The sequence below is a fragment of the Cyphomyrmex costatus genome, unplaced genomic scaffold, assembly GCF_001594065.2.
Source record: "Cyphomyrmex costatus isolate MS0001 unplaced genomic scaffold, Ccosl1.0 scaffold245, whole genome shotgun sequence".
In the NCBI taxonomy this organism is placed as follows: Eukaryota; Metazoa; Arthropoda; class Insecta; order Hymenoptera; family Formicidae; genus Cyphomyrmex; species Cyphomyrmex costatus.
The window spans coordinates 1-16580 of record NW_017276532.1 but is presented as its reverse complement, the minus strand read 5'-3'; the positions used below and the strand labels follow the sequence as shown (position 1 = coordinate 16580).

The following is a 16580-nucleotide window of genomic DNA, read 5'->3' as shown; positions in this document are numbered from 1 at the left end:
ATTCGGGTGAATGTCGATTGTCCTAAAGCGGGCCGTATCAATCGTATTTCTGTAACATGTATACAAATATTAGTAATACGCGACGTATACTTAATTACAAAAAATACTCGAATCCCTACGTTCGCGAATAAAGCAGTGCAGCGTATAAGACATACGTCGTGTAACGATGAAACGAACAACGTATAAGCGCGATAACTCTCGTGAGTTCTTAAAGCCACCTCGTGTTTCCGCACGTCTCCTCTCTCCACACGCGGTCTTTTTCATGAATTTGTTAAGCGCGAGCACAAACGCGCGAGCTCGACAAGAACGGACGTAAGAAGGAAGTAATGGCCATAATGGCATCGCGTGATAACGGGGAGGGGAGGGGAGGGGTGGGGAGGGGATGCGAAGTCGGATAGTCAGATCCAGTCAGATGTAGCGTAGCGAGAGAGGAAGGAGCAGCCACAGGCAGAGAGGCGGGTAGGGTAGGGCGGGGGGCGCCGGGAATGTGGCGTTACGGCCCTGACTTAGACCCATTCACAGAATGAACGAACCGCTTGCGTTTCGTTCGTGTAGTCACTCAGTAGTGTCATGGAGGTAACATGGCTGAGAAGACGCGCCTAGTCCGCGTTGAAGAGAGACTAAGGATCAAAATCGGTAGGGAAATGAGCGTGCGGTGCGACCGCGAGTGATCTCCCAGCGTAATGTTCGACGCGAGTCGTCGCCACGGCGATATATCCGTGGATTGTGGCCGCGATCGCGAGCCCCGTTTTCCTCTCGCGCCGCGCGCGTTCGGGATGTCACCTAATTCGACTCCCACGGCCGTATCCACCTTCTCACCGAGCAATGGGGCTCGAAATGGGCAACGAACGCCGGCCGACGATGCCGTATCGAGCCGTTCTACGTACCGTTCGAGGACGACGTCTGATTTTCACGCGAAATTCGCTGGCAATCGACGCGTACATTCTCGACTCCCACGCGTCGTTGTCCTCCTACGCGCCCGCGCGCTCGCGCGCGGACGTCGGGATGTGTGTGTGCGCGCGTGCGTGCGTAACTGCTGTGTATGTGCCGCCGCACGGCATCGTACGGCGAGAAGATTGTGCGATCGTAAAAATTTAAACGTACCGAAATTTTCGTTAGTCAGTCTTCGATCGAATGTTCAATCTCACCTCGCTCTCGTTTCCACGAAATACGCGATGTGCGGTCCTATGAATGACTCCGAATCATCGTCTAGCGTACTGTGTATTGCTTCCTCCCAGGCTCGTTAATCCTCTCCGTGACTTTTTACGAATTGCCGAAATTACGATACGATTTTTTCAGTTGTGTATTCGATAAATTATTTAATAAATAATGAATGACATTAATGTCAATATACTTATAATGTCATTTGAAAAGTTTAAAATACAATCAGAATTTTGCCTTTAAAATGTCTGAAGTAAGAAATTTCCGAAAATTATTAATTAGTGACATTGAAAGTGGATGAAAATTGCTAAAAGTGCAGTGTATTGCGTAACAATAATTATTGGAAATCAATTACTCTACAATTCAGTACATCCGAGTTACTTCACATGACATTCATTTTTTTTTTATTCTACGTGTAACGTGTGATAATGTATACAATATATTTTTCTAATAGCGATTCGGTTAAAAGCACTAGCGCGTCCTGGTGCATATCAAAGCCGTTGTACATTGATTTAATCAGAGTGTAAATGTGAAATGCAGATATTTCGAAAATATAAAATACATATTTCATTTAATAACATAATAAAGTATTGGAAATTTCGCGAATTAACTCGTTTTTGTATTTATATTGAACATATATTTTTACGACAATCTATGACAGCTTTAATATGCATCAGTTGCACATTCGAATTCACTATAATTTATCAATACTTTCCTTCTGTGTGAAGTTGTTGCATAAAATGATACTTCCAAGTGAAAAAACTTATAATGACATAATTATAAGATATAAAAGTGTATTTAAATGCAATAATCTTGTTTTGTCTTATAGTGAACTTGGTCACTCGCACTATACTAGATTAATGCACGTTAAACTGCTTTATAGTATTCAAATGCAGTAGTATAGTATAATCAACTTTTACTATAAAATATATATGTATCTATTTAATAATGCAATGTTATTTTTGAGCATTTAATTATATAAGATATATACTTTTACATTTAATTTCATAAATTTTATATATAACAACTTTTAGTATGCACTGATCCAGTATGTGCAAGTGGATTTGCTATTAATCATTTCATTATTCGAACTATGATTAAGATGTAATTCAAATATCTTCGAATTATTTCTCAAGAAATACTAGCAATTAAGCTATCAATACTTTTTATAGGAGAAGCAAAGAATCTTCAAAGTCGAAGTCATGGATCTCCGGGTACACGAGATGTTTACTGCACCCTATCGCTGGATCAAGAGGAAATATTCAGAACGACAACTATGGAAAGAACTCTCAAGTAAGTCTACTAAAATTTCTTTTATCTTGTGATATAATTCATAAATGAAAATAATTTTGTGATAAATATTTTCACATGTTCTCTGTACAGTCCGTTTTTTGGAGAGGAATTTCAATTTGAAGTGCCCAGAAAATTTCGTTACCTTGGTATTTATGTATATGATAGAGATAGACATTTAAAACAAGATAAAATTTTGGGAAAAGTAGCAATAAAAAGAGAAGATTTAGCTACATATCATAACAAGGAGCATTGGTTTCCTCTGAAACCAGTCGATGCTGACTCTGAAGTCCAAGGCAAGGCTCATTTAGAACTTGCTTTGCAACCTCAAGTTGAACACGCTCAGCCTAAACTTACAGTAAGGTAAGTAGTGACCATAATAATATATGTATACTGTACATTATATATGTGCGCCACTATCTCGTATATAAAAAAAACTAAAGTCTAGAATATTCAGTAATATTTGATTATATGCATTGCAGAATAATAGAATGTAGTGAATTAACCATTAAAAATGGTAGCTGTGATCCCTTTGCAACTGTTACAGTCATTTATAGTAATGGTAAACAAATATCAAAACGCACAAAAGTTAAAAAGAAAACAGCATCTCCACGTTTTAATGAAACATTTATATTTGAGGTAAGAAAATATATTATCTTTACAGCTTATTCTCTCTACACATGTATATTCATGTAGAGTATTGTACATACACATAGAGTATATGAAATTGCTTTCTTTTATAGCCAGAGTTAACCGAGACCAGAGACAAAGATGTCTCCCATTATTCTATTGAAGGAGCTGAAGTTGGAGAAGTAGTTGTTGGTTTGTGGCATGCATCTCCTGGTATGGGAGAACAACCGGTGTTTCTTGGCGAGATCCGCGTAACGTTGAAAGGATTACAAAAACAACCAACTAGTACAACAACCGCATGGTATATATATGCTTATGTTGTAATTTTGTAAAGATCATGGATTTGCACGACAGTTTGAATGAATTATGTTATTTTATTTTATACAGGTATTTTTTACAACCTAGAGCAGCAAAACATCGTCCAAGTAAAATTTCAAGTAATTCAACACCACCTGGTACTTTACCAGGTTTGGGATCTTTACGTTTGAAGATTCACTATGTAGCCGATCACGTCTTTTCGTCGGAAATGTACGATAGACTGAAAAGTCTGTTATTACAAAGCGTTAATGTTCAGCCGATAACGTCATCGGCTGTTTATATATTGGGTGAAATTGTAGCTAGTAAAATGGAAGCTGCACAACCATTAGTCCGAGTATTGGTGCATCATGGACAGTTGGTATCTGTAATGCGAGCACTTGCTAGTCATGAGATTTCTAAATTGACGTAAGTTAACTAATTATATTATTTTAATTTAAATTCATAAAAATATCAACTCTTAATCAATATTTTTAATTATATAAAAATTTCATTTAATAATTTTATTTAAGTGATCCAACGACCATTTTTCGCGGTAATACCTTAGTGAGCAAGATGATGGACGAGGGCATGAGATTAGCAGGTCTTCATTATTTACACAGTACTCTTAGACCTGCGATGGAACAAGTTTTTCTTGAAAAAAAACCGTGTGAAATAGACCCAACTCGGGTAAAGGATGGCAATACAATAGAGACAAATTTAACGAATTTAAAGGTATTGAATCATAAGTACTTGTTACACAAACGCGCGCACGAGAGCGTCTTTTCTAGATGGGATGGTATATTGCTATCTTTTTTATAGGAATATGTTGAAAGAGTATTTATGGCAATAACAACATCGGGAATAAGGTGTCCGCCTTTAATGTGTGAAATGTTCTGGTGTTTGAGAGAGCTCGCTGCAACTCACTTTCCGAAAAACAAGGAAGTGAGATATTCGGTGATAAGTGGATTTATCTTTTTACGATTTTTTGCTCCTGCAATATTGGGTCCAAGATTATTTGATATCACTACTGAACAAATTGTAAATAACTGCTGAAATGATGTATTATAAGAAAATATTTTAATATAATAGTTGTAAATTTACCTTATATGTTATTATAGGATTCTCAGACCAATAGGACATTAACATTAATATCTAAGACGATACAAAGTCTTGGGAATTTAGTATCTTGCAGAGGAGGCGCAGGCAGTGTATGCAAAGAAGAATACATGGAATGTGTATATAGGTAAAGTTGTAATAAACACTTCATACACAAGAAAAATAGCCAATATTTAGAGATAAAGTATTAAACATAATAAACTGTTTTCGTTATTATATGTATAATTTGTTTTTATAGAGAATTTTATACAGAAAGACATATACAAGCTGTCAAGCAATTTCTAGAATTAATATCGACCAGCAGTAATAGTAGCGGTATTACGAAACAACGTCCAATGATATTGCAAGAACAACCAGTGGTACTCAAAGAAGGGTACGTATACAGATATCTATTTCTCACTTATCTCTTTTTATCAAAAATTCATAAACGCACATGCGCAGAGAGAGAGGGAGGGAGGGAAGGAAAGGATGTAATAAAATATAAATAGTTTTTGAATCAGATTTGGTTATTTTAAAATTATATTGACTATACAAGTAAAATCCTAAAAAAATCATATATTTCTAATAGAATATACTTCCTCTTTATGCATACTACTGATTGTAACAAGAGGTTTGTATCATCGTACTACTTTTATATTTATGTGTATATGTGTGTGTCTATTGAAACATAATCTTTATACGAGAATATTTTAATTGTAATTCTTTTAATAGAGTAATGATTAAACGAGCACAAGGCAGAAAACGATTTGGTCGCAAAAATTTTAAGCAGAGATATTTTAGACTTACTACGCATGACTTAACATACTCTAAAACGAAAGGTAAATAATTTTTTATGATGTAGATATCTCTTTCTTAAGAAAAAATATACAAGAAAAGTACAAAATTTTATGAAATAATTTATGCATATAGGTAAAGAACCTTTGTGTAAGATACCATTAGAAGAAATTTTAGCAGTGGAAAGACTTCATGAAGATTCTTTCAAGATGAAAAACATGTTTCAAATTATTCAACCACAAAGGGCATTATATATTCAAGCTGGTAATTGTGTAGAAGAAAAGGAATGGATTGACATTCTTACAAAAATATGTCAAACAAACAGTAATCGCTTAGAAAAGTATCATCCGAGTGCATACATCAATGGTCATTGGCTTTGGTGAGTAATATAGTAAATATTAAGAAACCCCTATGTGTATGTATGTCTATTCTAATTATGTGTTTATATTTCTGCATAATATATAGTTGTCGGGCAGTTGCTGAAGTTGCACCAGGATGTAGTCAAGTATCACCAGGTATAGAGGCTGGACTACAAATGGTCTTAGACCCGGATCGCGATTTGCAGAGAATACATTCGTTAATCTTTACAAATATGCCGCGTCTCGAGACATTGATGAATGCGTGTGAATGCCAAGCAGTTTATGGCGCTAGCGATATGTGTGTTATTCCGGACGGTGGATCACCTATTGAAGATGTACCTTCATGTTTCAAGACTTTAAACGCACTTAGAGAAGCTGCATACGCGTTGCAGCGTGAACATAGAGCCTATTTTAGAAAACTGGCACGCGACACCAAGTACGGCAGCAAGTATGTTATATACTCAATTATTTTATCAGACATAGCTTAGATTTTTGCTATTTAAAATATTTAACGAAATAATATTTGGGTATTTTATTCTTATAGACAAGCTCCCATCGGTGATGACAACTACCTCCATTTAGCTAGTAGAGCAGGATTCGATAATCAGTTTACAAAGCGAATGTTTGAGTCGGACGGTCTAAATCAACGATCCATAGAGACGGAACATTACGACACGGGATTCTCTAGAAAAATGGTCGAGAGTCAAAGATACGACGAAACATTGAGAAAACGTCTTGATTCTGATTCCATTAATCGTAGGTATGAGAATGAAAATAACTTGTTGCGAGGATACGAAAATAAAAGTGATACTATCAGGAGTATCCAAAATGATCTCAGAAAATTCGATCATAGTTTAAATAATACATTAAGATCTGATAAATCGGAAAAAAACGCTAATGAAAATATGGAAAATAATAAAAGGTTAGACAGCACTAGTCTACTGACGGCAGATAGTATTAATTTATCAGGTACATTATCGCGAAAATTGGGAAATTATGACAACACTAGAATGCTGAGCGAATGTACATTGACAAGACGATTACAGGATGAGGTCCCTGACATATCTTGTAATTCGATGAGTGAGCGTGGCAATCATTAATTTATCTATGATGTACAAATATAAGTTGCACGTTCCTAGAAATTGAGAAAAAATTCCGAAAAACAAGAAAAAAGACGGAGATTTTTACATTGATTGTTTCTTTAAATTAAAAGAATAGTACAGTCCTCTAGCTACTTTTTTTATTGCTATATATGTGTGTATATATATATATACACGTATATACATATGTATATATCGTATGTACAATATGTACATAGGATTGTATACGAATATATATACAATCTTTCTATTCTGTATAAATTAATGACTCTGCTGTTGGAGGCAGTTTTTTCTGTTTGTGTATGCCTGCCTTTTAGAACGAATCGTTTTAATTAATCTCTTATATCTGGACACTAGATATAAATACGAGAGAATTTTAACAATGTAATTTAACGTATCTTTTGATTTGTGTTACCACGTTTTGCAGAGAACGTAACATCTTGTCATCAAAATCTCTACTATTTATTAATTATTTATTTATTATCACCTCATTTCAATATATTGAAAATGTATGTGCATAAACATGACATTGGCTGTGTTATTGCACAACTTGTAATCTCATCCATTGAAAAATCCGAGTTCTCGCCGATATAAAACACTCAACATTAGTTATGTAATATCATGTAATAGTTATTATTCTAGACTGTAGAAAAATTACTGTAATTGTAGACACAATTATCGTTATCTTTCACATATAATTCCATCAATTTTCAACACAATTCATTATAAATACATAAAATAAAAACAAAAAGGCTTATTAATGTTGCAAATAGAATTGATTATAATTTGTTAAAGAGTTTTAAATTTTTTAATCGAATCAGTAGGAAAAGATATCTGATCGTATAGGCACTAAATTTATTAAATTAATTTTTTTTATAAAAGAGCCTAAACGAAAGTAAATTTTTTTATTGCATTTATTATTTTGTAAATTTTTTCTTTTCTTATAAAACAAAATAGTTTAAAGCTACATTTATTTAAGAATACGTATCTCTTATTATCAACTCTTATATTCTATTAATTATTTTAATATGACTGTTATAAAAACGTTGAACGTGTTATATAAAAACAAAAATGTTAAATGTGCAGAAAAATGCTAGATCTGTTAATTTTTACAAAAAATGAAATTATGTAACAAGTATAACAAAAAAGATCTTGCACTTCCAAACTGAATATTACTTTACTATATTAATAAGTTTTTGTTTTCATATATTATTTGTGTACGATACTATTATAATTATGCATTGAATGAATATTTGATCAATTTTCTGTGATAGAATATGTAATCAGCATTCGTAATAACTTTTAAGCTATTTTAGCTACAAATTTTCTATTTAAGATATATCATTTATAATTAATTTGAAAACTTTTTACACTTGTTAGGTAAACATTCGGCATTTATTAAAAGACTATATCTTTAATTGTATAGTTACAAATGATGATAATTATATTTTGCTATTTATAGCAAATTTTGTTCTATTTTATTCTAATTAATAAAAAAAATTAGATCATGCGATATACTTTTGTAACACTTGCACCAAGATAAAATTAATTATTTAAAAAATTTGTTATTAATTCTCTGATTAATTCGTTAATCACAGATCGATGTGAAGCAATTAATTAATATAAAGATAATAAAACACATATACTTAATATATGTAAAAAAGATTAGTTGCCTATAATATTTTTTTCAGAGCAATTCTGAAAAGTATTGACAATATTTGGTTTTTGTTGCAATAAATTCTAATTATGTAAATAGTATATTATCGAAAAGTTACTGCGAAATCTTATTTTGGTAAAATTACAGAATGAAACAATTCTGAGAGAGAGAGAGAGAGAGAGAGAGAGAGAGAGAGAGAGAGAGAGAGAGAGAGAGAGAAAGAGAGAGAGAATATGATGAAAACATAATGTGTGAGTGTGTGTGTGTGTCCATGTGTGTGTGAATAAGCCTAAAAACTTTTCTTCATTCTGATAAAGCATGAAGAAGAATGTATTAATATAAAAATATCGATTTAGTTGAGGCTGTCTAAAGAGATAACTTTTATTATATATATATATATATTCATATAACAATGATTTATAATGCATAGAGTTGTGAAAACAACTGTAACCGAAAATTATGTTTTATGATGTGAAACTCATATGTCAAATAGCTCTACAAGCCATACTATATATATATATAATATTACGATTATAATCCCTCCATTCTAATAGAGAACAATTATAACACACAATAACAAGAAAATTGTTAAGGCAAAGGTATATAGTTATCGTTCAATTATTATATAAATATTATACACAGTTTATAAACATTAGTTATGTACAGAGTGTACAGAAATCTCTTTTCCACATGTAGGAAATAAATCTCCATTTAATCTTTTTATCTATTTGCTAGTTGTAAGATTTAAGTATTTAGTAAATCTGTAGATAAATCAAATTATTTATAAAATAGTTGGATTATCTAAATATATTGAGCGAGATTAAGGTACTGTGTGTGTGAACTTAGTTTGAAAACTTAACATATCCATACAAGGCCTTTGTATATAGAATTTTTTCGTTATTCAGTGTAGAAAATATTGTGGTAATATAAATCATTAAGTAAAACTGTTAGATGCAAATTAATGAACAATTTTAAATGATATTAGTTTATTATTATATGACATCGCGCTGGCAAATTTTTTCTTACTGTACGATATAGAGAAATACAAGTATCATTTTTAAAGTAAAATATGGTCGAACCAATTAATGGCTGCGTTTAGCAGAGAAAACATTAGTGAATTCTTAGTGATTCTTTAATATGATTAGTTCTTGCCTTTAGTTCTTCACTGGATCTAAACGTAGGAATCAATAAAGAATCACTGCGCGACTGAGCATTCGTTGATCAGTTTTCTTTGGTGAACGCAATCAATGTCAAGTACCTCATATTTGAAGGAAAATGTAACTTAGTTTATATAATTGATTATTAAAGTCAACTGTTTATTTAAAATTGTTACAATTGCAATAAATTTCCCTTAGAAGGATTTAATCTTGTATTCTCTTGTTTTCCAATAATATTAATTTTGCATTGCATTTTTTATTTACACAAATTGAATATAATTTTCTTACGTATTAAGTAACAACAAATAACCAAGAAGTTTATAAGAACGCTTATCGTTTGTAATTAAAAACCACTATTATGGAATTTTTTATATAGAAGCTTGAAAAAATTGAAAAATTCATGACAAATTATTACATATGATTTAAAAGATTCAAAGTTTCAATCTATCTTAAAAAAAATTGCAATTAATACAATAAATGTGTCTTATTTATATATTTTCAAAATTTTGATGCAGGTATGTGTGATATGTTCTACTTACGAACGGTATTATTTATATTAATTTTATATTAATAATTTAGTAATATTTTTATATAATCTCTCTCGTTGTGTTCACCCAGTAACTAATATAGAAAACCTTCAGCGTAGTTTGTGCCTTAAAATCGATGTCGAGGACTCCAGAATGCTTTCTCTTATATTTACAGAGAGCATTATGTACATGTATATTCATATACAATGTATACATACATGCGTACGTGTACGTGTATATATACAATATATATATATATATATATATGATGTATATATTATAATCCTTATAGCAGAAATATCATGAATATATTATACGAATATGCTACAAACATTGCGATATCTTTAGGCTGATTCTATAATATAATTTGGACATTTCTACTGATTGGTATATAATACATTATTTAACGAAAGAGAGAGAAAACTAATGTTCTGTAATACACTTTTTGTGTATTTTAATATTGTATATAAATTTTTCCTGCAATAAACGAAACGTCCTTTTATGTACAATAGCGCATTTTTATGCGTTTTGCATCAACATTTCCGTATTCATTAAGAATAAATGTGTAATGATCTTTTGTAATTAATATACGTTCGAATTTTCTTTGCGATAATTGGAAAAGGCGAGTTCTATTGGACAATAACGATATATGAAATAAAAAATTTTTTTCAATTTGGAATTATTTGAAAGAAAAAAGTGTGAAAAATAATTTTACATGTATTACATACAGAAAATACTTTATAAAAAATTTATAAAATTTTTCTATGAATGAAACAATTTCTGCATATAAAAGAATTGCTTTCATAATTTCGAGAATAATTCGAGAAGACCACATGATCTCGAGACAATTCTTGGTCGCATCGATTGTCAGTCTCGATAACATCGAAAATATTTCCTCTATATATTGTATCCATTCAACAAATTCAATCTTTTTTTCGAAATAATCGACACAAATATGGCAACAATTTATTAAATAATAATTAAAAATTGTAAACGAAAAGAATTAATGTAATACAAAATATTTCTTTTTTTTTTAATTATGAAATTAAATTTTTGATAAAGAGCGAGAAGTAATAAATTTCTACACCGGCCATGAGTTTATAATATTAATCTGCACATGTTCGATTTTTATTATACCGACTGATACTATTGATAAATCAATAACAATGGATAATAATAGACTTGTTTGTATTGCTAGAAATCCCTAAAAAATATCTGCTCTTAAAACGAGATAAATGTATATTCGGACGTTTGACGGGGAGAAAGAGAGAGTGAGGAAGCAAAGATTCCGAGTGCAAGAAGTGTAAGAACCCGCGAAGAAACCTAATGAATTGCAGGTGGCATGCGCAACGCGCTAGTTACTCTAGTAATATCGAATAAATTTATATTAGGATGTTTCGCGCTCGGCAGCGCCGATCTACTATCCGCGAATCAAATTTTTGTAGAGTGGTGCGGTGAACGATTGACGTTTGAAAATTTAAATTCTTCGCGACGATCAGCAGTACTCGGGAAAGCGTTCACTCATCGAAGAATGTCCGGCGATGTGCAGCCAAGGAAACGGAAGGAAAAACGACGTAAGAAAGGTAAAACTGAGTGCAATTGACAGAGCACTTTCGTAACACGACTCCTACAGTTGTACGATATTTTTAGCAATGTTTGTTTCTTTTATTTTTATCCCAACACTCCTATCGGCACTGCTTTGATTCAAGTACGTCTTTCTCGTTTCCTTCATTTGAAAACATCGATCAAAATCTCGCCGCGCTTACGTTCTTCCTTTTTTTTTTTTACGTTTCTTACTAAAGAATTTACGTTTTGCGCTTTGCGCGCCATTATGAGATTTTGTGATTATGATTTCATGCCCCACGAACTTAACGTTCGTTGTATTTTACGCATATATTTGCAAGACGAACGTGTTACGTTGAAAACGGCCTCGCGCGGGCCTACGATATTACGGGCGCATAATGTAGTTTTATTCTTACAATCTTCTGTCAAGTTCCAAAAATATCCGCGTACGGTGGCTGTCAGCAAATAGCAGTCACTGATGGCCATTGACAGCCACTGGCCCCGATCATGTGCGCGCGATACATTTTATTTCGATTTTTTTTTTTTATTAAATTCATATCCATTAATTCTTCAATATAACTTGTAAGAGTTGTAATAGTTATTGCATATTTATTGCAACGTCTCATTGTTCTTATGAAAAAGCAATTGTAAGATCAATTACATTACATAATTGTCTTGTATGATTATTACTGTTAAAAGAAAATAGCTTACTGTTTCATACAGTTTCCGTAAAAATTATATCTTAGTGCCGTGTCTCCTAATTTTAAATTATACCTTACGAATTTTTTTTATTTTAAAACAGCTTGCAAGTGTCTCGCGCTATTTTATCCCAAATAGCAATCAATTTCTTTTAAATTGGAGCATATCAAAATATTAATAAACGGGCACTATCGTGTCGTTAGCTGAGATGAGATTTATAGATTATTTATTAATATAACTCTCATTAAATGCGGCTTATAAAAGTACAATTGCTTGGGTTTCGACTGACCTAAGAAAATTTGGCAAAGTCATTCGAATTAGAATATACGGATTTTAGTAACTTTCGAGCCAACATACCCTTCAGCTTTCAAAAATAGATTAAACTGTATTATCCAGTCCAAAAGCATATTCTTGTCCAACTATTTTTAAATTTTGCTCTACTTTTTAAACATGTTATTGCATATTTCTCTTATACATATGACGATACCTGCTTTATACTTTCATTAAGAAAATTAATTACTAATTGAAATAATAACACTATATTTATCGTATATGTATTTGTAATATCACATTTTCAAGTTTCATTTCATATATCCGCTTTTAAACTTATGACAATATCATAAAGAGCTATTCTATCTTTCGATCTTTTCTTCTTTCCCTCTTCTCTCTCTCTCCCTCTTTCTTTTATTCTTCTCCTCCTCTTAACAATGTTTACAAATAATTTTATTCTTTATTTCCATGTGTTCTATGATTTTTTTATTTATTAAGTTCATGTACACAAATATAAATTGTTAATAATTCAAACACTTTTTTTATTATATTTTTAGATGACGAAGACACTGGTACCCCACCACCTACTTTGATTAGCCCGACTGATACTTCTGCCGAAAATGTCACCATTCACATTTATAAAGAAAGCAGCACAGGCGGACATTGGTGTGCTCGAATTATATTTTTTGTTTTATTGGCTGTTCTTGCAGGATTAATTGGTATAATAATCTTCGAACATAGAGGAACCACAGATGGTAAATAAAAGAATAAGATCTTTTGACATAGAGCAATAATTTAACTAACTAAATGTAAAAAGAAATGCTAAAATCGCATCTTTATATTTTAAGTTGATACGCCAATAGCATCGTCACGTTGGGCAGGTATATTTGAAGGCTGGGTAGATGATTCGCCATCCAATCATGGTGAGCTAGAAGAAAAACTAGAAGTAAGCGAAGAAGTAGAGAAAGAAGAGGAAGAGGAAGAAGAGGAGGAAGGGGAAGAAGAAGAGAAAGAAAAGGAAATAGATCGTGATGCAAAGTCGACAAAAGTTGAGAAAGAAGACGATGAAAGTATAGAACAAGGTACGGAAGAAACACAAGAAGAGGAGGAAGAGGAGGAAGAAGACGACAATGACGATGACGACGACGACGACGATGATGACAACGATGACGACGAAGAAGATAAGGAAGAAATAGAGCAAGAAGAAGAAGAGGAAGAGCAAGAAGAAGAGAGAGCAGAAAAGAATAACGTAGAAATTGAAGATACATCAGATGGTACGTGAATTGCGATATATGATAAAAATTTCAAGCATATTTTTTTTATTAAAATAATATCTTCAGAAGATCAAAACGAAAGGGAACAAAAGGAAGACAAAAATATTGCTGAAGAAGTTGATGATGATGTGCAACAGGAATTTGACGGGACTGGTATATTAGAAGAAGTTGATGAGACAAATGAGGACGAAGATGTAGATAAGAAAAATAATATAGACTTTGATGAATTTAGTACTATTAACAATTCTGAAGAAGACAAGAACAATGATGTATCTGAGGAATTCCTAGGTATACCTGGCGTTAATGAAATCGATGATAACAGTGCTGAACCTCTGGAAGAGGTATATACATATTGTTCTCTATTATTTTTGTATATATACATATTGTCTAATTTATAACTATTTCTGTGAAATAATCTATTTTAACAACGATTATTTTATTTATATTAACAATATTTTGTCATTGATGCGTTTTTATCAGATAGAAGGTGAAGAAGTTGAAGAAGAAAATTTAAATGATACAGATAGTGAACTCGAAGAGGAAGAAGAAGATGAAGAACCTGTTAGTGGTAAGTAATCATGATCGTGTTCATAACAAAATATATATCAACAATATCTTCGGATAATTACATAAATATAGACATCATATTTGATCCTCCATGCTCTTCTTTAATTTTTATCTCGCTTAATTATAATAACATATAATAACCAAACAATAGATAATACCAGCATCAGCACTATAGTATATAATTAAAATATATTTGCTTTATAATAATCACGATATTTTCTTATAATAAAAAAGGTAGCAATCAGAAATAATATGGTGGTTGCAGTGGCTGTGAAGTTTGGGGTCGGTGTTGCACTTGTTGTTGCTGCGCATTTTGTTCTCGTTAGACGATGGAACAACGGTAAATTTTTCATTTTACACATTATCTTATGTCAGCATATTTTTTATAATTGTTATAGGATATATAAAAAGAATTATTAATATAACACATATTAGAATCAATATCAGATGTAAAAAAAGTATTGGAATAATTATATAATATTATATTATTATAATTAAAAAGATTAAATAAAAATTTTGCAGGTAAGTAATTTGTTTATGTAGATGAATTTATTATAATTGATTATAATTCAATTAAAGTATATTTGACATGTTTGAAAAACAAATTTAGAATCAATAGATGAACAACGAATAATTCAAATTTTTAGTTGATATTGGTACTTTTCGTTCTTCGCATGATATAATCAACGTACCTGATTTATCAAGACATGAAACGATAACTTCACCTCCTAACGTTAAACAAGTAATTAAGTCCACTGAAAAGGTTGAAAATAAAACACCTCTACAAGTAAAAAATTACGAAGATTTGAAATTCAAATATAATAAGTCAGAAAATAAAAATATTTCTTCAACCGACTTGACGAAATCGATTCCACAAGATGGAGCAACACAAATAAAAGAAAAATTGCCAGCTCAAAGTATAACTAAAGAAGGTGCAGTGTTAATAACATTATCGTTTTTCATTATATATATTTTCTTATACCTTTTATTGATAAATTGTACAACAGATTTGTTTATTTATATTCTTAATTGTAGAAATGAATATTGAACATGGCCAATCTAAAATATCATCGGAAGAAGAAGAAGAAGAAGAAGAGGAAGAAGATTATGAATTAGAAACATCAGAAGGTGAACATGTTTCTGGAATAGAAGAAGACGGAGAACAAGTAAAAGAAGAAGCTGAACAAGAAGATGAAGAAGAATATGAAGAAGATGATGAGGAAATCGAAAATGTTGACGATTCTGAATTAATAGCTAAATTAGATGCAAAATATGGAAAATTACCTACTCCACAAGATAGTGAAGTTGAAGAAGCAGAAGAAGAGGTAGATGAAGAGGAAGAAGAGGAGGAAGAAGAGGAGGAGGAAGAGGAAGAAGTGGTAGAAGAGGAACATGATAAGATGCCAAAACGTAAATAATAAATTATTAATATTCTTTTTTATTCTAATTTTAATAGTATGATTAATAGTATACATAATTTTTTGTTAAATATATAATATAGAGAAATTTATTAATATGATTCTATATAAAATACTTTGTTGTAGTCATTTTCATCAGATTAAACATTACCATTTCCCAGTTATAAATAATTAAATTTTATATGTGAGATATAATTAAAATGAGCATGGAGGATCTTTGTTTTAATCCTTCTTAACGTCTTTTTAAATATATGTAAAACTATAGATTTAAATATAACATCTATTTTTGCAAAATTATTACTTTTCATAAACAGGTGTTAAAGAGTTAAAGGGCTCAAGTGTGGAACCTCAAGCGAGAAAAGCTTTTCAACAGACAAGGAGAGAAATTAAGCAGGTGGATAATAAACAACCTAAAAGTGGAGAAAAAGCTTATGATTTTAGTAAGAATACATCAAATACAGATGATATAATCATGTACGAAGAAAACGATTCTGCAGAATATCAGATTGGTGAAGAGTTTTACAATTAGAGTGTATGTTCTTGCAAAATAATTTTGATGGACATACCTGTTTTTTCTTCTTCTGACACGTCACTACTGTTTTTTCGATGTTATATTTGTATCGTAAATATGCGATGTATAAGATCCGCAGTTTTAAAATATTAAAATATGATATCATATATATATATCTATATGTATATATAATATGTGTATATATATATA

At 31.4% G+C, this 16580-nt stretch overlaps 2 protein-coding genes across 4 annotated transcripts; both read left to right on the top strand.

The window, feature by feature from the left end:
* Nucleotides 1–581: 581 nt before the first annotated feature.
* On the top strand, nucleotides 582–6727 carry RasGAP1 (Ras GTPase activating protein 1). Its single transcript, XM_018540434.1, has 15 exons — nucleotides 582–636; nucleotides 2334–2454; nucleotides 2545–2814; nucleotides 2934–3090; nucleotides 3195–3382; nucleotides 3469–3804; nucleotides 3909–4110; nucleotides 4198–4416; nucleotides 4497–4621; nucleotides 4733–4867; nucleotides 5063–5104; nucleotides 5206–5312; nucleotides 5404–5647; nucleotides 5734–6075; nucleotides 6172–6727. The coding sequence occupies exons 1-15, from the start codon at nucleotides 582–584 to the stop codon at nucleotides 6725–6727; spliced, it is 3099 nt and encodes a 1032-aa protein (XP_018395936.1).
* A 4710-nt stretch (nucleotides 6728–11437) lies between these two features.
* On the top strand, nucleotides 11438–16503 carry LOC108774342 (glutamic acid-rich protein-like). Of its 3 annotated transcripts, none has more exons than XM_018540428.1 (9): nucleotides 11438–11651; nucleotides 13158–13355; nucleotides 13449–13874; nucleotides 13944–14215; nucleotides 14355–14442; nucleotides 14707–14781; nucleotides 15089–15373; nucleotides 15477–15851; nucleotides 16174–16503. In XM_018540428.1, exons 1-9 carry the CDS (start codon nucleotides 11600–11602, stop codon nucleotides 16386–16388), a joined length of 1986 nt encoding a protein of 661 aa, XP_018395930.1. In that variant the 5' UTR covers nucleotides 11438–11599; the 3' UTR covers nucleotides 16389–16503. The 3 variants fall into 3 exon arrangements, with proteins under 3 accessions (XP_018395930.1, XP_018395929.1, XP_018395931.1); XM_018540427.1 differs by having other exon boundaries at nucleotides 13941–14215; XM_018540429.1 differs by lacking the exon at nucleotides 15089–15373 and having other exon boundaries at nucleotides 13941–14215.
* Nucleotides 16504–16580: the final 77 nt, after the last annotated feature.